At 38.1% G+C, this 22,940-nt stretch overlaps 1 protein-coding gene across 5 annotated transcripts in view; it reads right to left on the bottom strand.

The window, feature by feature from the left end:
• Positions 1-22,940, bottom strand: part of ARHGAP10 (Rho GTPase activating protein 10) — a 325,463-nt gene that overhangs the window by 32,866 nt on the left and 269,657 nt on the right. For all 5 annotated transcript variants that reach the window (XR_007476997.1, XM_033402919.2, XM_004263621.4 and 2 more), the window contains one exon: positions 20,245-20,395. Coding sequence is in view for 4 of the 5 variants with exons in the window: in XM_033402919.2 (XP_033258810.1) it covers positions 20,245-20,395 (151 nt within the window). In the remaining variant the exon portion in view is untranslated. The remainder of the gene's footprint in view (positions 1-20,244; positions 20,396-22,940) is intronic.

Raw genomic sequence — 22,940 nt, 5'->3', positions numbered from 1 at the left:
AAAAAGCATCCTGACAGAAAGAACAGACCATATTTTTAAAAAAGACCCAGAGTGACATTAGAGTTCTCAACAGCAAAACTGAATTCAGAATATTGAAGTAACATTTTTAAAGTATTGAAGGATAAGAATTTTGAGCACAGAACTGTATATTCAAACTGCCAATCAAATGTGAGAGCGTAACAGTGGTCGAGAGTCCGTCTGCCGATGCAGGGGACACGGGTTCGTGCCCCGGTCCGGGAAGATCCCACGTGCCGCGGAGCGGCTGGCCCCGTGAGCCATGGCCAGTGGGCCTGCATGTCCGGAGCCTGTGCTCCGCAACGGGAGAGGCCACAACAGTGAGAGGCCCGCGTACCGCAAAAAAAAAAAAAATCAAACAAAAAAAATGTGAGGGCGTAATAAACCTATTAGACTTTAAAAACACCCAAGGTTTGCCACATAAAGAACTATAATGATAACACTCCCAAAACACAGTTTTCAAGTATTTCAATAAAAGAAGCAATATGAGATTTTCAATGTCTATCATTGTCTTCTAAAAACTCTAGGACAAAAGAAAAGGGGAAAAAAAATAACCAAAATGATCCAGAGCCTAGAATCTAGAAAATATCAACATAGTGGGGGTGGGTAGCCCAAAAAGGAAGTAAGAGTCCATTGGATATTCATCTTATTAGAGATGGAGGCAGAAACGTAGTTGAGTTTAAGAAGCCAACAGATAAATAAGCTTACAAATCTCAAAATAAGGCAACCACCTTAGAAACAAAAACAGGATACACATTATTAGAAACAGCATAACATTTGCTTTTGTAAAGAGAAAGGAGGAAGGAAAACAAAAAGGTATCAAAATTCATTATTAAATAAAAATTATAAAATGACAGAAATCCTAACATAATGGTAATCATAGTATACATAAATGGATTAAACTCATCAATTAAAAGACAGTGATTCTCCAAATATATTTTCCAAATCCAATAATATGTTGACTACGAGAAACATGCTTACAACAAAAAGACAAAGCAAGGCTGGAAATTCAAGAAAATAAAGCTATACTAGGCAAATATAAATCAAAGTACACAATGATCTTAATAAACTACATGAGAGATAAAGAGGGTCATTTTATACTGATAAAAGGACAAGATGATGGAGCAAGAAGATAAGCACCTGATGATACAGCCTCAAGCAATATATAGAACCGTAAGGGAAAACAGAAAAATCAACTGTCATTATTGGAGACTTGAACACACTCCTCTCAGACAGTTCTATCAGGCAGGGAGAGAGCGAAATATCTGTAATCAACAATACAAAGCTGCCCTATTGTTTAGATACACACACACCTTGAAATAACAGAGGATAAATATTCTTTAAAACAAATGTTTTTTTAAGGATTTTTTTTTTTTTGGCCACACCATGAGGCTTGTGAGATCTTAGTTCCCCGATCAGGGGTCGAACCTGGGCCCTCAGCTGTGAAAGCGCAGAGTCCTAACCACTGGAACACCGAAGAATTCTTAAGGCAATGTTTTGAAGGATGGGTATTACACATCCTCTCTTCTCAGACCAAAATTACAAAATATTTAGAACTTAATAAACGAAAGGATGGATTTTACCATTTCAATATGCTGGTAAACTAAATATGGTTTAAAAGAAAATCATAATGGAAATTAAGAAAGATTTAGAACTCGACGATAAAGACATTTCATGTCAAAATTTGTGAAACATGGCACAATAATACCAAAGAAAACTTTATAGCTCTAAAATATTGATTAGGAAACAAGATTCAGAACATTTTCTATGCCATATTTAAACAGACAATTTCCCTAAATACTGACAGTCAAAGGGTCGTCATGACTCTTTAAATATTCACATTACATTTCGTCAGGGAAAACTCTCAAAACTAGAATTTACTAAAATATATTTGATTTCTTTTATATTTTAGTGTGCTCACTCAACAGGGATTACTTGTATACTATCATTAGTGTACACAGGCTATTCCATAAAGTGAAACGCTAATATTCTTAACTATTATTTTTATTATCGATTGGTATGTAACACTTTCTGGGGGAAAAAGTCTCCAAAATCACAGTGGAAATCGACCAGAAAATGTGACCAGACATATAAAAACTCACTACCTAAGTACAGAGAAATAAATCTCAAGGCTAAACATGACCTAGTTTCCTTTTGAGGGGGGCTTCAGCCCAAACTAGGTAGATTCTTTCCCCAGCAGGGGGCAAAAAAGCTGATGTGGTGACATTTACCCTAGCCCCCTCCTCCCCTTGTGCCTGGATTCATTCTCCTGTCATTCTGCACTGTAATTATCCTCCTTTCATTCTGAATTTTCTATCTTTTAAACAGGGCTGCCCAATAATGTCTTGCTTAGAGTATTTCAATTTCTTCTTTGCCCACTTGGTGTGTCTGTTCTCATGAGGCTACACCCAAGGAAGACTCAAGCACCAAAAATTGAGGCTTAATGCCTGAAGCTGAAGAGGGCACAGCATGTAGGGAACTGAGAAAGGCTATCCTCAAGGAGAACATGTCTGGGTACAAGTCACAGTAGTAGACAGACTGATAGCTGTGGGAATGGAAGTGATGGGAAGAGGCTGAAATGGGAAGAGGATGATGAAATGCCACAGGAAGAGGAGAGGTTTGTTTGTTTTGCTAACTTATATAAGCCTGTTCAAAATATAACCTTTGAACTAAGCAGAAAATATTCAGGCTGCCCTAGTTTCCATCATGTGGCAGATATTATGACATCAATAAAATCTCCTTCGAGCCATAGTGGTCTTTCTTCCTAAGGTCACCCAGGACACACAGCATACTGAAAAGGAGAAGGGTGCCTACCATCAAGAACAGTACTCCCAAACTCATTTCAAAGACACTCTGATGTAATTTCTACTCTGCTAAAAGAAAGTCTGAATTGCTATATTTCATCATGTCAAAAGCTAGTTTCTAATACTGCACTGACTAGTGTAAATTAGAGTAAGCCAAAATTTATGTTTTCCCTCCCCCTGCTCAATATGCAATTGGACTTGACGTTGTATATAAAACCTGACGCTGAACAATAAATATGGAAGTGACCTCTATAAATAAAACTAAATCTGTCTAGGAGCTGGTGAGATGCTTCAACATATGAAACAGTAGAAGGAAAACATTCCCCCACCAATGTTCATAAGGCCAACATAACAGATGGGATGGGTGCCAACAGTGGCATTTTAAGGTTGATAGAGATCAAAGGACATAGCCATCATCCATTCTTTAATGACCCTGTGTACAGGAAAAGTAGCATGGACTAAGCAGTGCTGGTCCCTGAAATGTAGTTAATACAAGTCAAAGTATACTACTTAACTCATGAGAAATGACACATCATAGAACTGCCATACTGCATTGGAACACTAACCCATCTAGGAGAGCATTCTACTTTTAACAAGGACACTCAAGAACACTTGAGTCATACATAGCCTCACTCTTCCTACCTAAGTCTTAGAAGTACATCATAATGTCTTCTTGCTTTCAAATTACTGGGTGAGACTGTTGTAGTCAATGAAACATTCAAGGGTTCCAAGGCTAAGTAAAGGAGCATGACTTCCACAACAGCTTAACACTCACTACTGCTCCAAAGGGAGGATTACAGTTCTGTCCAGTATTTTGTTTTTGCATCTGGTCCTTAGCGCTAGCATCCCCATATTTACTGATGTGCAGATACCAGTGTGACCAGATACCCAAATTTATCGAGACTGAGGAAAACAGGAAAAGGCTACATTCCAACAACATAGAAAGACAGCCTGTCCTGCCTAGCTGGATCATCTAAGACTAGTTTTGTCCAAGTAGCCCACTCTTTGGCTAGTTAAAAAAAAAAAAAAAAAGTGAACAGGTCTGTTTCTTCATAGCATACTTAGATACTCACCCAGAACCTCACGGAGTCCTATGAGCTTCTCGAACTAGAAGCTGCAGTATACACATGGAATGACTCGTGCACAACAGAGCAGTCTGTGAGCAGCATGGCTGAGAAGGGTCAGGATCAGATCCCAAACCCCACTAACACCTAACCAGCCAAAGAAAACCCAGCACTGCCTTCACAGCTTCCCATATGCTTAGTCTACTTCAACTAAAATGGCCAAGGAACTGAGAGAACTTGCATTATGAGGCACTAGCAATAGTGGCGTTATACAGATAAGATCTATAGAGAGAAAAAGAAGTCACCCCCCCCCAAAAAAAAAGGAATCCAATGCAAGACAAAAAGTAAAGCCGATATATTTTTCAGGCCAGATATTTATTCTTATCCTTCTAAAAACGTAAGCCAAAAGAGTTATATTATCTTGTACATTAGTTTGTACTTACACACACACACACACACACACACACACACACACACACACAGGCAATTCCTTTCTTTAATTAGAATAATAAAGACAGGTTAGGAGACTCAAAGTTTGACTTTAAAATTGAACTTTTAAAATTGCTAATGTAATTGGGTGTCTTTCTTTAAAAAAACCAAATCCAACCCTCCCATTCAAAGGGAATTCTTCTTTGCTGTCCACAGAGCAGGAGGTAGTAAATGACTATTAAGAGAAAACAGTTTAGATTCTTTGATCAGAAAATCTTCCATTAGGGAAACAAACGGGAGGGGGGTATAAGAAATTAACCCTGCCAACTGCCCATTAAGGAAAGAACGCTAATTGTATTTCTCAGCAGTGAAAGGTGCACTGAGAGACCAGTTATAATTGCCAAGTGGAAGGAAAGGTTTGTAAAGTCCCACTGACCCCAATTCTCAGTTCTGCTGCAAGTTAAAGCAATGTCATGCTGGGGGCGGTAGGGCAAGATGTCCCAGTTCCTCTCATTTCATTTGGCCTCACCAAACAAGACAAACCATAATGGGAACCATGATAAAGCTAATTAACATGCAGGTTAATGACAGTCAGTGGCTAGCTAAGAATAATTCCCTTGGGTAATATAATTTCTTTATCTGAAATCATGTCTAGGAAAGGGAAATGTGACTCTCAATGAAATAACCTCCCACTCCCAGTCCAAAAAGTCCAAAAAACAAAAGTACACATAGATATGCATCCCCCCCCAGAAAACTGAATGAGAGAAGTCAACTCCTAAACTACAAGTTAAACTGTCACAGTAAGGCGTGAAAAGATGTAATGAAATTGCCATACAATTATAAAGCAGATTTTATTTTCTACTGTCTGAAGATATTAAAAATTAAGCGTAACGCCTGCCTGAAAAGCTACCGAATGGCTAAGACATGGCAAAAGTGTATGCTAGGAAACGCTGATGAGGGAATCGGCTGTGTTCTAATCGCATGACATAAAACACAGACCCCATTATAACGTTACAGCAGCGGCTAACAGGCTTTACGTTACAACTCCAGGAACCACCTCTGCTACTTACAAGGTCAATGGAAGGCTGTAGCAATTCAATTACAAAGTGAATAAGACCAGTTCAGCTGCAATGTCAATAGAAGTCAAAGCAAATTGCTTTACTCTGTAAAGCAGAGAGCATTTTTATATCATAATCACAGTCCAGAGGCATTATTTACAGACTGAGATTTCTGCCTATATAAACAAAAAATATAACCACCATCTACGATTATCCTTAGGAACCAAAAAGTAATCAGATACTGAATCAAGCTGTCTTGCATAAACTTCTGAGGAAGGCTGACATTTTGACAGCTCAGGAAATTTAGAGCAGTGTGTTCAGAACACACTCCAGTCCAGCTGAGAAAGGGGGGTTGTTGGACTCCTAGCTACTTACCTATCCTCCTCCCCCATCACATCATTCTTTTCACCTGAACAATGTACATTATTATCAATTGTCAGTTTAAGGTAGCAACCAATAAACTTATTAAGCTGGACAAAAATAACCAAACACAAAAGACTAAGTACATTTTCTTGGAAAGTATACCACACAGGAAAATATATTTGAAGCCCTCTATTTTACACATCAGACCCTCTGGAAAATCTAAGCTAAAATTGAGTATTCACTAAATATTGGGTGGTTTACAGCCATGAACTCATTTGTTCGTGGCAAAAGCCATGGGGAAGTTTACTGACCCAAACTCATGAGGCTTCAAAGGGGAATGTGCCTAGGTCATATAAGACAGTAAGAAGAGAACAGGGATTTAAATCCAGGTTAGGTTAAATCCAAATGTAACCACAAATAATTCTACCACTCAATAAAACTCTTTGTGGCCTAAGTATTTCCAGTGATGGTGATCCCCAAAACGCTAGGACAATGTGACTTTGAGAGCAGCCCAGGTAGAAGGTGAAAGATGCATTAAATCCAACAGGAAAACACTAGGCAGTGACAGCTCCCCATTCTCGATGTACTGCCAGTGAAATTTCTCCAGGTCAACTCATGCTAGCGGGACTCCATATGCTTTTCTCTTGGGCTCTGCTTCACTTTGCACTTCAAAATCTTCAACTTACACCCAACACGCCAAATAACAAGCACAACTTGCATCAGTTTTAGGCTGAAACGTTTGTAACTTAAATACACATACTCGTATGCATGATGCATGTGTATATATGTACACGTATATATGTGTATATACATATATGTGTATATATGTACATGTATATAACAAGGAAAAAGAAATACAGATACGTTTAAATAAGAAAATCATCATTCTCTCACTTCCTAAGGAAAACCACTGTCATAACTGATTAATATTATTCCGGATTTATTTCTATGATTATACACTTATTCACACAGTTTTCCCTTTAGAAGTGAGGCTATTCTGAAATTCTGTCTTATAACTTACTTTAGTCATTCAAAATCACACCATGTATATTATTTCTGTGGACACATTTCTGTGATCCTTGGAAGGCTAGAAGCCTGTGTGTGATTACTGAGGACCTGTACCACCTGCTTATGTCTGGCTGTAGAACAAGGCCTTTAGGAGCACACCCACACAACAGAACGCACAGAATACTATACAGCAGTGAAAAAGGAGAGGGCACTCTTTTTGTGTTGATATGAAAACAATACCAGATACAAGGTTTTTTAAAATACGGTGCACAACTAGCTTTTGAGCACACAGGGGATATATAAAAATCTATATTCATCTCTGCTTATATGAACATGAAGGATTCTAGAAGGAAAAATAAGAAACTATAGGTTGAACCAAGTCAAACTGCTGCTATTCAATCAGTTTTGACATAGACAAACAGCAGAGCAGTTTCATGTGATACGACCCTCCTAATAACAGCGGCCAGCAATCCAATTTGGAATTTTAACTTTGAAAGGATTTAAGAAACTATAGGTTGAAATGACATGCAAATGAAAAAACATTTGAAATTGCTAATGTTAGATAACTTTGGAACTGAGAGCTGGCCCTCTGACACGGCTCAATCTATTAATAGCAGTGGTTACAGATTTGGTTTGCAGGGACTGAGTTGATGGGATTGAATGGAGACTTTGCACCTTACTGCAAGTAACGTAAGACCAGATATTTGTTCATTTAGGTAAATGGGTATATACATCACGATAAAATAAATACACTGAAATAAAATGATTGCTTTTCCTTCTCCCTGCCCATAGAAATGAGCGACTCCTTTCTCTTAGAGGACCCATTTTTGTTACAGTGTATTGTGTCCCAGGTTTAAATCCATCCTCATCTCTGGCCCTTTCTTCTCCTTCATCTCCTTCATCAAAACCATCACTCTGATTCCTTTACAACAAAACCAGCCACTCTTTTTAATGGAAAAACTAACAATCACTCTTAAAATTAAAAAAGAATAAATCAATGTATTTTTTGAAAGGCACATGACATCTCTGAAAAGACTGGCCAAGGAAAACTCCAGAGAAGAGAAGACCATTTGCTGAGGCATTTGGGTTTGCACTTGAGCAGAGTGGTAAGGAGCCCAGACTCTGGAATGGGACTGGTTAATCCTGGCTTTGTCACTCACTAGCCAGGAGACTCAGGTGAGCTCCTGACCTTCTCTGAGCCTCAGTTTCCCCAATTATAAAATACGGATAATAATACTACCGATAGGATTGTTATGAGGATTACCTAAGTTTAACAAATATTGCTAACAGTAGCCAGCATATATAGTATGGTATCTGTAACTGTGTACTATTACCCTCCAAATTTTGTATCCTGTTCTCACATTAACTATTACAATTTTTAAGAAAAAGAGTCCACCTTTAAAATAACTAAGATAATAACCAGAGACTTAAAGAGTCACTATTTCTATTCTGACCCAAAGAGTAAAATAAAACCACAGCCATCATCACCATTCAAGCTCAAAGACTCCTGTTGCTGAGTTCAGAGAACAAATATTAGTACATGCAAAATGTCAGCCGTCTAATTCACTGTAATAGGCTTGAAGATTTTTTTTTCCACCCAAGGTTGACACTGGACTCCTTCTAAATACTGCCTAGAAGACACACAAGAATGCCATGCCAAGCAGAATGAGCATTCAGAAGGAGCCAGGCTGCAAAGTTGCGACCCAGAGTTCATAAAAGGCAAGGAGACACAACTCGTTACAGGAGTAGCCTCCACAGTTGACTCAATCTCACATCATTTCTTTTTCCTCAACAGCTGGGAAGGATTCAGTACGTACAAATAAACTGACCACAGGTTTGTTTGGTTCTGTTAATTGTAGACAGCCGTCTTATCTCCTGGTAATTTTTATCAGGGTCCATGAGAGTTTTCTGAGTAATAACAATTGCTTGGAATTGGCCACACTGAGATAATACCTTCCCCTTCAAGATTTCTCCTCATCTTCCTAGCTACCAAAGGAAACGTTTCAAATCAGTCGCTCCTGACAGCCTTAAAAATTCTATTTCATTCAGGATAAACAATACTTCAGCTGGTTTGAAAAGATGTTTCTTAGACAGCCCGGCTACCTCCTACGTTGTAAGTGTTTCAAAGAGGGCTATAAAGAGAGTGACAGCTGCTTGAATTCAGAACTAGAAATTAAAATAAAAGCTATTAGAAGTGAAGAAAAAACCCACACCACAGGGAGACAAGCTTTAAAGAATTTTTCTCTCTTCTATTCTAGTTACCTGCCATGAACTTTTTTAAGGCGTTAAATAAGACTTTTTTTCTTCCCCCTCCAGAGAGAGGGGGAAACGTTCATCCCACACAGGAGCATAGTTAAGATTATAGAGGAAGTCATATAAGAAGGTGCCTCGTGCTCTGTCACTAACATTAGGGGAGCTGAGCTTCGAGGAAGCGTCTGGGGAGACGCCGGTGCAGGAGAAGCAGCGGGCATGATCTATGGGCAGGTCACAACTCAATCACAGCCCTGACATTTCTGGCTGCCTTTTCCAACCCATTGATCTCATCACGGTAAAAGTGAGAAATAATCTGTCGACAGAGCCTGTCACTGGATTCAAGCCCGGTCTTAGATTTAACTTCACAACACAGTAATTCCATGCCAGGGAATCATGACTTTGCTCAGAGGAGGTGGTAAGATGGCTCGGCCTTTAGGAAAGTTATTATCCAGAATCTACCCGTGAAGCGTCATGCAAAAAAATGGTAAGAATCGAGAGAAGATTACCAAGCATAAGACAGAGATCTGCTTGCAGCCGGTTACTCGGGTTATTAATCTCTGCAAGCTGATCAGATATGTCTATAAGGAAATGTCAATAGCTGCAGAAGGTCTCTGAAAATCCACATCAACAATGCTTTTACAGGGATTCTTCTCTCACATAAGTGTCCTGATACAATCTGAGGGAGGACGGGGTAGTAACAATTCACTTACGAAAGCATGCTTTCATGAAGGTCATTTCCTTTTTTTTTTTTTTTTTTTTAATTGGAGCACAGTTGATTAACAACGTTGTGTTAGTTTCAGGTATACAGCAAAGTGATTCAGTTATCCATATACATGTATCTATTCTTTTTCAAATTCTTTTCCCATTTAGGTTATTACAGAATATTGAGCAGAGTTGTCTGTGATATACAGTAGGTCCTTGTTGGTTATCTATTTTAAATATAGCAGTGTGTACATGTCAATCCCAAATGCCCAATCTACCCCTCTAAAGATACTCTCTTGGGAACTGAGATTGGAGAGTGCATAGTTGCCGTGACTGTCAGCTCTCCATCCTTGACTTCTACAGAAATAAACATCTTTGAGTATGGTGGGGGCCGCCCATCCTTTACATAAGCCTGTGACTGAATGGATATAAGTCTGCGAGGTAAAGTAGGAGAAAACTGAGCTCTACATTGTTCATAATTATGAGACTAATCTTTCTCTAAGAAGACATGGCATTTCAGTTATTACTTAACATTTCTCTGTCCACTGGCTTTCCACATACACTATTTATACCAAACCTATTTTCTAAACAAGTTACATATAACAATATGTATTGAAGAAACTAACAAGATGAGATGATTTCTTCCTTTTGATGGAAAGATGGTCTAAAGATATATATTAAAAAAAAGCCTCAGGACAAAACTAAGACATAAACACAAGGGAAAGATTTACCTATGAGCCTACAATGTGGCTGATGACATCTGTGTTGATTAGCCGCCTTCATTCTCCACACCTGGTCAGTGGAGACATACCAACAACTTGCTTTCACATTTCTACCAGATATCCATTTTATTTTCAATTCCTAGAGCTCACTCAAGCCCACATCAACCTAAGCTTAAATTACTTAACCAGCCTTTTACCATGGCCTTCTTGACTCCTACAAGACAGATCTGTCCCACCCTGATTTTACAGACTGATGCATATCAGGATACGTTCTTCCTTTAAGAAAGGAGGAAAATGGTCCTGCTTTATTGTTACCCCATCTCCCCTTCGACAGTTGTATTTTCACTTTTTTGCCTATAAAGCTCTGCATCCTCGTCATGTTCTCTACCACACTGTAGGACTACAATAATACATGTTCAACAAAATGGGCTCCAGTTAGCACATCCGGGATCCAAGCGGGAAAGTGCCAACCTAACGATACCCAAAGTAAGAACTACCCTAAAATAATATTAAATCCTGCCAATTGGCTCGCAAGATGATTTTGTTTTCAACTCTTTATAAGTCATATCTTTTCTGTTGTCTAAATAAACAAACTGCTATACCATGTACAAAAGAAGACAGGCAAAGAATATCTAATTACCAAAGAAGATACAAATAAAACTAGTCCTGTGAATGTCTAGTTGTGTTTAAAATTAGAGCTAGCGTAAAGGAAGAATGGGAGAGCTTAGTCAAAATTCAGATGATAATCCTCTTCTCACTCACCAAACCTTCTTTTAAAATGTTTCTTCTGCCTTGAAGAGAAAATAGCAAAGAATATACCTCATACAGCCTCATGAACCTTCCTTGTATATGGGGACAAACACAACAGTCTCTCTTTATATAAAAAGGCACTAAGGGTCCGGGACCCAGCCCCGTCCACCAGACACTGCACCAGCAGCCACGTTCCCACCACAAGAGGGCACATGCAGCCCACATAGGGGATACTCCCTGAATGCCTGGCTCTGGTGGCCAGTCAGGAATGCACTTCTGAGCCCCACAAGGCATCTCCTAAATAAGGCCATTCCTTCAATTCTGGGAGAGATAGCTGATTTACCTAATACATAGAAACAAACACAAAATGAGGCAAAATGAGGAGACAAGGGAATATGTTCCAACAAAAGAAAAAGACAAAGCCTCAGAAAAAGAACAAAAGGAAACAAAGATAAGCAATCTACCTGCCACAGAGTTCAAATTAATAGTCATAAAGGTAGTCATTGAACTTGGGAGAAGAAGAGATGAACACAGTGAGAACTTCAACAAAGAGACACAAAAATATAAGCAAGTACTAAACAGAAGTTATAACTGAACTGAAAAATGCACTACATGGGCTCACCAGCAGACTAAATGAGGCAGGAGGATGAATGAGCAAGCTGGAAGAGAAAACAATAGGACTCACCCAGACAGAGCAGCAAAAAGAAAACAAAAATTAAGTGAAGATACATTAAGGGACCTTTGAGACAACATCAAGAAGAAGAATATTTATATTACAGGGGTCCCAGAAGGAGAAGAGGGAGAGAAAGGGCCAGAAAACTTATTTGAAGAAATAGTGGCTGTAAACTTCCCTAATCTGTGGAAGGAAAGAGACATCCAGGTCCAGGAAGCCCAAAGAGTTCCAAGCAAGATGAAACCAAAAAGACACACACCAAGACATATTATAATTAAAATGGTAAAAGTTAAGGACAAAGAGACAATCCTAAAAGCAGCAAAAGAAAAACAACTTGTTACATACAAGAAAAACCCCATAAGGCTATCAGCAAATTTTTCAGCAGAAACTTTACAGTCCAGAAGGGAGTGACACAACATATTCAAAGTGCTGAAAGGAAAAACTTCCAACCAAGAATTCTGTACCCACAAAGTTGTCATTCAGAATTGAAGGAGAGATTAAGAGTTTCCCAGATAAGCTAAAGCTAAAGGAGTTTATCACCACTAAACCAGCCCTACAAGAAATGCTAAAGTGACTTCTTTAAGCTGAAAAGAAATGGCACTAATTAATAATGAGAAAACACATAAAAGTAAAAACATCACTGGAAAAGGTAAATATATAATACAGGTAGTGAAACCACTTAAAATGCAAACATGAAGGTTAAAAGACAAAAGTAGTAAACTTAACTAAAATTAAAATAATTAGTTAAAAGATGCACAAAATGACATGTAAAATGTGTCATCAAAGGTATAAAATTTGATGGGGGAGTAAAAAGATAAATTTGGACACAATTCCAAAGCTTTAAGAGGTTACCAATTTAAAATGGGCTACTATTTACATAAGATGTTATATGTAAACCTCATTGAAACAACAGGGAAAAAAACTTGCAGTAAACACACAAAAGAAAATGACAAAGGAATGTAAGCATAACACACATACACACATGCGCGCACACGCGCAAAAACCCACCAAGACACAAAGGAAGCAAGAAAGAGAAGAAAGGAACAGAGAAGAACTACAAAAACAGCCAGGAAACAATTAACATAATGGCAATAAGTACATACCTGTTAATAATTACTTTAAATGTAAATAGACTAAATTTGCCCATCAAAGGCAGAATGGCTGAATGGAGAGAGACTCACTTCAGAAGAAAGGGTACACAGAGACTCAAAGTGAAGGGACTTAAAAAGACATTCCATGCAAATGGAAATGAAAGAAAGCTGGAGAAACTACACTCATATCAGACAAAATGGATTTTAAAACAAAGGTTGTAATAAAAGACAAAGGGCGGCATTACATAATGATAAAGGGGTCAATCCAGCAAGAAGATATAAGATTTATAAATGTATATGCACCCAGCAGAGGAGCACCAAGATATAGGAAAGCAAATATTAATGGACATAAAGAGATATTAAAGGCAATACAATAATAGTGGGGGACTTTAACACCTCACTTATATCAATGGATAGATCATCCAGACAGAAAATCAATATGGAAACACTGAATTTAAACAACACATCAGACCAAATGGACTTAATAGATATATACAAATACAGAATATTCCATCCAAAAGCAGAATACACACTCTTTTCAAGTGCATATGGAACATTCTCCAAGACAGATTACATGTTAGGTCACTAGACAAGCCTCAAGAAGACTGAAATCATATCAAGCATTTTCTCCAACCACAATGGTATGAAACTAGAAATCGATCACAAGAAACAAAAGGAAAAACCACAAAAACATGCTACTGAGCAACCAATGGCTCACTGAAGAAATCAAAGGAGAAATAAAAAAATACCAAGAGATAAATAAAAACAGAAATACGACATGCCAAAATCAACAAGATGTAGCAAAGAAAGTTCATAGCAATACAGGCCTACCTCAAGAAACAAGAAAAACTCCAGTAACTTCACACCTAAAGGAACTGAGAAAAGAAGAACAAAGTCGTCCAAAATTAGTAGAAGGAAGGAAATAATCAAGAGTGGAAATAAATGAAAGAGATTTAAAAAAAACAATAGAAAAGATCAATGAAGGTACGATCTGGTTCTTTGAAAACACAAAATTGACAAGCCTTTAGCTAGACTCACCAAGGGAAAAACGAGGGCTCAACTAAATAAAATCAGAGATCAAAGACAGGAAGTAACAACCAGAGAAATACAAAGAATCATAAGAAACTACTACAGACAATTACAAGCTAACAAATTGGACAACCTAGAAGAAGTGCATCAATTTCTAGAAACAGACAACTGAATCATGAAGGAATAGACCAATTACTAGTAAGGAGGTTGAAACAGTAATCCAAAAATCTCCCAACAAACAAAAGCCCAGGCAGATGGCTTCACTGGTGAATTCTATAAAACACTCAAAGATTTAATACCTATCCTTCTCAAACTCTTCCAAAAAACTGAGGAGGAGAGAAATCTTCCAAACACATTTTATGAAGCCAGCATTACCCTGATGCCAAAACCAAACAAGAACACCACAAAAAAAGAAAATTACAAGCCAATATCCTTGATGAACATAGATGAAAAAAATCCTCAACAAAATATTAGTAAACGAAATCCAATGATACATTAAATACATTAAGAGGATCTTACCTCATGATCAAGTAGGATTTATTCCAGGGATGTAAGATTGGTTCAACATCCATAAATCAATCAACATGATACATCATATCAACAAAATTAAGGATAAAAACCATATGATCATCTCAACAGATGCCAAAGAAGCATTTCACAAAATTCAAAACTCTCCACAAAGTTGGTATAGAGGGCATGTACCTTTACATAATGAGGCCATATATGATGAACCCACAGCTAACATCATATCCTAACAGTGAAAAGCTAAAAGCTTGTCCTGTAAGATCAGGAAAAAGACAAGGATGCCCACTCTCGCCTTACTTTTATTCAACATAGTACTGAAAGTCCTAGCCACAACAATTAGGTAAGAAAAAGAAATAAAAGACATCCAAACCAGAAAGGAAGAAGTAAAACTGTCACTACCCACAGATGACATGATACCATACAGAGAAAACCCTAAAGCCTCCATCCAAAAAACAGTTAGAATAAATGAATTCATTAAAGTTGCAGGATACAAAATCAATATACAGAAATCTGTGGCATTTATATACACTAATAGCAAACTACCATAAGCAGAAACTAAGAAAACAATCCCATTTACAATTGCAACAAAAAGAATGAAATACCTGGAAATCAATTTAACCAAGGAGGTGAAAGACCTGTAAACTGAAAATTATAAGGCACTGGAAAGAAACTGAAGAAAACACAAATATATGGAAAGATATTCCATGCTCACGGATTAGAAGAATTTATATTGCCAAAATATCCATGCTCTCTACAGATTCAATGAAATCCCCAACAAAATGCCAATGGCATATTTCACAGAAGCAGAACAAATGACTCAAAAAATTGTATGGAACCACAAAAGACCCCAAATGGCCAAAACAATCTTGAGAAAGAACAACAAAGCTGGAGGTATTACACTCCTTGTCTTGCAACTATACTACAAAGCTATAGTAATCTAAACAGTGTGGTGCTGAAACAAAAACAGACACACAGATCAACAGAACAGAGAGTCCAGAAATAAACCTTCACATATATGGACAATTAAATTATGACAAAGGAGCAAATAACATACAATGGAGAAATGACAGTCTCTTCAATAAACAGCATTGGGAAAACTGGACAGCAACATGCAAAAGAATGAAACTAGACCACTATCTTACACCACACACAAAAATCAACTCAAAATGGATTAAACACTTGAATGTAAGAGTTGAAACCACAAAATTCCTAGAAGAAAACAGAGGTGGTAACATCACTGACATCGGTCTTGGCTATGTTTTTGTGGATCTGACTTCAAAGGCAAGGGAAACAAAAGGAAAAATAAACAAATGAGACTACATCAAACTAAAAAGCTTCTGCACAGCGAAGGAAACGATCAACCAAATGAAAAGGTAACCTACTGAATGGGAGATGATATTAGCAAATCACATATCCAATAAGGCATTAATATCTAAAAATATCAAAATATATAAAGAACTCATATAACTTAACAACAAAAGCAAAAATAAATAAATAAAACAACCCAACTGAAAAACGGTCAGAGGATGTGAACAGACGTTTTCCAAAACAACACAGAGAGATGGCCAAAAGACTCATGAAAAGGTGTTCAATATCATCCATTGTTAGGAAAATGCAAATCAAAACCACAATGAGCTATCACCTCATACCTGTTAGAATGGCTATTAACAAAGACAATAAATAACAAATGCTGGAGAGAATATGGAGAAAAGGGAACCCTACTACACCATTTCTGGAAATGTAACTTGGTGCAGCCACTAGGGAAAACAGTATGGAGGTTCCTCAAAGAGTTAAGAAGAGAACTACCATATGACCCAGCTATTCCTCTTCTGGGTATTTATCCAAAGAACACAAAAACATTAATTCAAAAAGACACATGCACCCCAATTTTCACTGCAGCATTATTTACAATAGTCAAGATATGGAAACAACGTTAAGTGTCCACCAATAGATGAATATATATATATATGTGTACCATACATATTGCATATGTATGTATGCAACTCAGCCATGACAAAGAATGAAATCTTGATATTTGTGACAGCACAGATGGACATTGGAGGCATTCTGCTATATGAAGTAAGTCAGAGAGAGAAAGACAAATACCATATGATTTCACTCACATCTGAAATCTTAAAAAACAAAACAAATGAACAAAATAAAACAAACACATAGATACAGAGAACAGATTAGTGGTTACCAGAGAGGAAGAGGGTTGGGGAGTAGATGAAAGGGGTAAACGGGGTCAAGTGTATGGTGATGGATGGTAACTAGACCTGTGGCGGTGATCACTGTGTAGTGTACACAGATGTCAAATTATAATGCTGTACACCTGAAATTTATATAATTAAAAAAAGAGGTAGGAAGGACATAAATTTGGAGTGGGCAGGTATAAACAAAAACACAACATACACTGAACTTTTTGAGTTACTTTACTACCACTTCTAAGGAAATGAAAACACAAAGATAACCTGAGAACGCAATAAAAGGAAGCCTTTGATTTTTGCATCTTCTTTTTAGCACTTAGCAGCTTACCTCATATTTTGCTATTTCCCAACAACTGACGTAGCCAAATCTACTCTGCTTTGAGGTTTGTGAGACTATTAAATGCTATATGAAAATGAACGATATGGCTTCTACAAAATAATAAAAAGAATTTCAGAAAAAATTTAACAGCTGCTCTATTTAAAGAAATCTAGCTAGATAATATATCCATTTCAGTTCATCTTAATCATCAACAGAGATCTTTAAGCAAGTAACTAGAATTCTAAAGTCTTCTGCAAATAACAAGTTTAATGCCATTAAATCACATGTTCAAAAGGAAAATAAATGAGCATTGTGTATGCAGTATGGCTAAATGTGCCAATGCCAATTAAAGCCTTTGTTAAAGTAAAGATACTAAGTGTCTTTAATTAAACTTGGGGGGCGGGGTTGAAAAACGATGTCTAACAGCGGAGGGTGTCTCTCCTATTTCACACCAGCTAAGCTAGGATTCTCCACTTCTAGGTCTATCCTACTTCAGCTCATGCTAACAGGCTTGCTGACTGCTAATGACGACTTTCTGATCTGCCTAATGCTGAACTGAAACCAATTCTGAGTGTTTTCCAGGGTTGCCTGTTGGGTCCATCGCATGGTTTCATACCTTACTCAATGCAGAAGAAATAACATACCACAAAACCACTTCACTCAAATACCAAATCTGTGACCAAATCATACAGCTGAGGAAACTCTCCAGTCATTCAAACTAGTTCCTTGAATCTTGGCAAATAATCTACCTAAATTTAAACAAAAATAATTTGTCCTGGATTTTATTAAGTCAAATTTAACTTGTACTACAGTGAATACATGGGGGGAGGGTAAAGGTGGAAACATACTTGCGTTTAAACCTTCTATCGGACTCATAATAAACTAAAAAATTTGGAAAAATCATCAACCAAAGTTGGCTACTAATGCATACCTTAACCAAAACTAGATAAGCATGGAAAGTGACTCAACTACCATCAATAAGAAAAAATACATAAAAAGATTAAACTTTTGAAAATTTCAAATAGAGTTGACAATTAGATGACTCAGGCTACTGAAAAACATTTAAGTCTTGGTGATAAGAAGAGATTTTTTTTTTTTTTTGAAAGGGTAGAGTTTTCAATGTGCTAAGTAATCATCAACAACATAGCCTTTTAATATCCTTTCCCTGTATGCTTCCTTTCAAAAGCATTTTCACCACCTCTTCATTTATTTCTTTTTTTAGAATATGCAAAATATGGATCCCACTTTGTTCTCCCTGAAATAATTCTTTTTCACACAACTTGAGTCTCACTAAAGCTTAGCTACAAATAATAGGTGGGGGAGGGGAGAGGATAAATAACAGGTTTTAATTGCTTTACCTTATGACCTGTAAGATAAAACAAAATCACCCCATGACCAAAATCATGGGCTTTTCTGATTCTAACAACTTCCAGAAAAATCAAAGGCTGCAATCCAGAAGGATCAATGTAAAGTTACAAAAAGACAAAATGTACAATAAGACATCATATAGATGGTGAACGTAAAAACAGACTACAGGAATTAAATATTTGTCCATCTTCTTTTTTCCCTTATAATTAAAGAGTTTTACAGAATTTATATATGGCCTAAAAATTAGGAAAGCTATGATTGTACACCATTTTGAGTATTCCCATAAAATATGTGCTAAATACCACTTCAGCAGCTTCTTACCCATTAATAATAATCATTCAGCAACCCAATGATCAAAACATTAGTAAACTATGCACACATGACTGGATATTCTGATTCAATTCCTAAAAATACCCCCCAAAGTAGATGTGATTCCCTCTTTGGTCATTTCCTTTATGAAACAGAGTCAATTCAGTTTTGCTCAAGGGCCGATGAGCCCAAGTAGGTATTGTTTTACATCGCCTTGATTTTGTTCCCCTCCTACTTTCCAACATTTGCCTCGTTCACTAATTTTTTAACACTTCCACCAGAGGACAAGTGATATATAAGACAAGGCTCAATTCAAACCAGTCAGCTTTACTCCTTATTAGCAACTCTGTTGAGAGAGTGAACACGAGAAAGGAGACAGAGAATAAGAAGTTGGCTGGGCTCAGAAGCTGAAACTAAGGGCTAAAAGGAAGCTCTGAAAGTACAGGTTGACTTTAATAAATCATGCCCATTCTCTAGAAAATGAGGATCTGATTTTAAAACTAACGTGTGTGCATGTGTATATGTGTGTGTGTGTAATATATAAGTGTATACACACACACACACACACACACACACACACACACACACTACAGGAGGCATTCTGAGTCCTCGTGTACAGATTCCCTGAGAGTTAGTTAAAGACAGGTGTCACCTGCTTGCATGGGTCTTTGGATATTAGCTATGTGACATTTCATTATACAGCTGCTTACGATGGAGGTATTGTATGTTTCTATCTTCATTTCCTCCTTCCCTTTGACAATCACCTCACACCTCCAAACCAATAAAACCTTGGTAGTTTCGATCTTATTCTCCACACCAATAACTACGTGATTACAAATCAGCAACTGGGGTCTCGCTATGGCTCACAGCCTTGTTTTGTAGGGATCAGTGTTTAAAATTCCAATTTCTAGGCTCCGGTAAAAACGAGGCAATCTGGCAATACTGAGACAAGGTGGCCATATGACAACAGAGAGTTGGAACAGCATGGCTTGGATGGAAAGTAAGGACTTCCACTGGTCAGAGTCCCACTGCAGCTCGGTCCACTCAGCCTAGCCCCCGACCGTGGTCAATTTGCCACCCCACCCCAGGATGAGATACCTGCCTTACAAGAAAGTCAGAGAACCGGACGGTGCAGAAGCACAGACCCCAGCGCCACAGGGACCCGTGCCTTTGATCTCAATGCATTTAACATCAGACTCCAATCTGCTCCTCTCATGAAAGATCTACTTTCATTTTAGTTCCTCTTCCATTTGTCTCGGGGTTATGTAACCTCACAGGAGGTCACACAAGTCTCCCCAAAAAGAAATTTTAGCTGTCTTTTCAAAGTAAAAAAAGAACTGTGAATAAAGACAAACACAAAACTGCAACGTGCATTCTCTCCCTGACAAGGAAAGATTTACCCCCCCCCCCCGCCCCGTTAATCTCAAAAATCATAATCTTAAGGAGAAAAGAAGTTAAAATCCAAAGGATGGAAGACCATGGCCCGCTCTGGGGTCATAGGCTTTGCCATATTCGCAACAGACTATCAAGAAGAAACATGTAATTAACATCTTACCATCTTCCAGTTCAAGACAAAGATTATATACAGCCACGGGTCTCTTAGTCCTCTGGCCCTGTCTCTTCGACTGCCTTGGTGGGGCATTCGGGGGTGATGCTGACAGGGTGACTGGCTCAGGCAGTGTGGCATCAGGCAGGGTCCTAAAAATCTGCCATCAAAACATGAAGGACATTAATTGTTTTCCATGAACAGAAACCTGGGTTTTCCAACAGTAATACCAGTACCGAACAACATTTGGAGTTCATCCAAAAGGGACTGTTGGAGCCAAAATTCCAGGCCTTCAAATTTTGGGTATTAAGTCATAAGTCTTTATTTTTTAACAGAGATTTCAAAATAAAATTTCTCATTAAAATTAAGTAAAAGCAGCATCAAATCATTATATTTAAAAACAGATTCATGCCCAAACTAAACAAGTATAACTATCTTCACCAGATGTAGACAATACCACAGCTCTTCATCCACAAAGGAAGTAATCGGGATAAAACATTAAAAACAAATATCCCATTCAATTTCACACAGAGTTATATCTATGCCAAAATGCTAGTCTCAATTTTTTTTTCAAACTACAGAAACAGAAACATATGACCGCAAATATTTTTTACACATTTAAAAATAGCCTGTGCTTTACGAAATTACCTTTCGGATTCCCACGCGCATTTTTCAGAAAATGCTTCGTAGATTTCACCAATTCGTTTAATACCTTCCAACTTCTCTTAAATATTTCCCCTCCATTTATGAAACCTAGAGTATCAGCACCTTGATTATCTACAGTGTCATTCATCTATCAGCAATAACAACATTAATTAAAACGTGCTGCTTCTTTGCTTAGCAATTTTTTTTTTCTCTTGAGAAAAGCAAACTATGCCATAAAGGGAAGCATATCATACAGAGGTGATTCATAATAAAGTTTTCATAGCTGCCAAGACCTGAGTTCAGAAGCTTCCTGTCCCCAATAACACTGGAGTCCCTTCAGCCCTCAATGAAGTCATAACATAAAATATTTAGACATCACCCTGACACTGTATCTCCAGAGGGCTGATGTTCTAAAGGTAGATGCTCGAAGAAAGCCAGCTAGCATTAAACAAACCGTAAATATAAAACTCACAATAAAAGGCACTGTGTGAAAGCCCCACTGTTACAAGGAGATTATTATTTATATACTTGAATAAAAACATGACCTGTGTATATGCGTGAGCGTATCGCATATATGTATCACGTTTAATAGCTAACAAACGTGTCAGAATTATATTCACGGTCTAAAAGTTCTCACCTAAAAACTATTGTATACCAACAGAAATAAACAATTTCAACAAAGCATTTGCTTTATAAGTACCATACTGCCCCCTCATGTGTAAACTGAATAAAATATGGTTTAAACTACTGTGGACAAATATTTGCTAGTGAAGAGTTAGTTTTGTGCTCCAACTGGTAACCTGCTAATACCATATTTCCACAGACTTTGTGCTCCAATAGGGCAGTCTGGAAACAGCAAACTACTCATCTGCCCAAAATCCTCTGCTGTCCCTACTAGAGAATGGACCTGAGGACACAGGGACGGGGAAGGGGAAGCCGGGACGAAGTGAGAGAGTGGCATGGACATATATACACTACCAAATGTAAAACAGCTAGCTAGTGGGAAGCAGCCGCAGAGCACAGGGAGATAAGCTCGGTGCTCTGTGACCACCTAGAGGGGTGGGATAGGGAGGGTGGGAGGGAGACGCAAGAGGGAGGAGATAGGGGGATATATGTCTATGTATAGCTGATTCACTTTGTTATACAGCAGAAACTAATACACCATTGTAAAGCAGTTACACTCCAATAAAGATGTTAAAAAACAGAATCCTCTGCTGTCTAGACTATCATCCACATCGGGACTTATTGCCATCTCTCATTGTTCAAATTAAGGAAGGTTGTGAAGTAGAGGGAACAGGAGAGAACTTAGGTTGTGAAGAGGATGACAATGGTGAAGGAGAGAAGAAAAGGTGGGAAAACTTGATCCCATCAAAAGAAACTAGCACCTGTGGGTGACCAACACTGGGAATAGCTCACTGACTTATGTTCGATCTTTATAAACATGGCACATGGCTCTGGAATGGTACTCGAATAGGAAACCAAACAACACAGAGCCAATATATCCAGAGTATAAATAAACAGTGGAAAGGTTATATCCCAAGAACCGGTACTGGATAGCTGATAACCTTCCGAGCAGCCCTTCCTGGAAGATCGCACTGACTGGAATGATGAGAATGCTGACCATGGTTTCCCCTCCCTGCCCCACTCTCCTCCACCACCACACAGAGTGAGGGTGAGGGTAGTAAGGTGTGAGAGCAGCCCCGGTCTGCAGAGCCAGAACACCAAGCAAACCGGGACCCAAGAGTGTGACTCCAATGTTCCTGGGGGGCTGATCTGAGACATCCCAGAGCTGGGCCTCCAGAAGCCTCCAGAAGACTTATGACATCGTTCAGTTTACATCAGAGTGTCTAGGAAACTATTATTGAGCCAGCAAAAAGAAGAACGTCCTGCTACATGCAACAGCATGCATGCACCTTCAACCTCAGTGAAATAAGTCAGACAGAGAAGGACGACACTTTATGATGTCACTTATATGTGGAATCTTAAAAAAGAAAGAAAAACAAACTCACAGAAACAAAGAACAGACTGCAGATTGGTGGTTACCAGAGGCAGCTCTGGGG

Source organism: Orcinus orca, chromosome 4 (genome assembly GCF_937001465.1).
Source record: "Orcinus orca chromosome 4, mOrcOrc1.1, whole genome shotgun sequence".
Lineage (NCBI taxonomy): Eukaryota > Metazoa > Chordata > Mammalia > Artiodactyla > Delphinidae > Orcinus > Orcinus orca.
The sequence above is the reverse complement of the archived record's forward strand: the minus strand, read 5'-3'. Positions and strand labels throughout refer to the sequence as shown.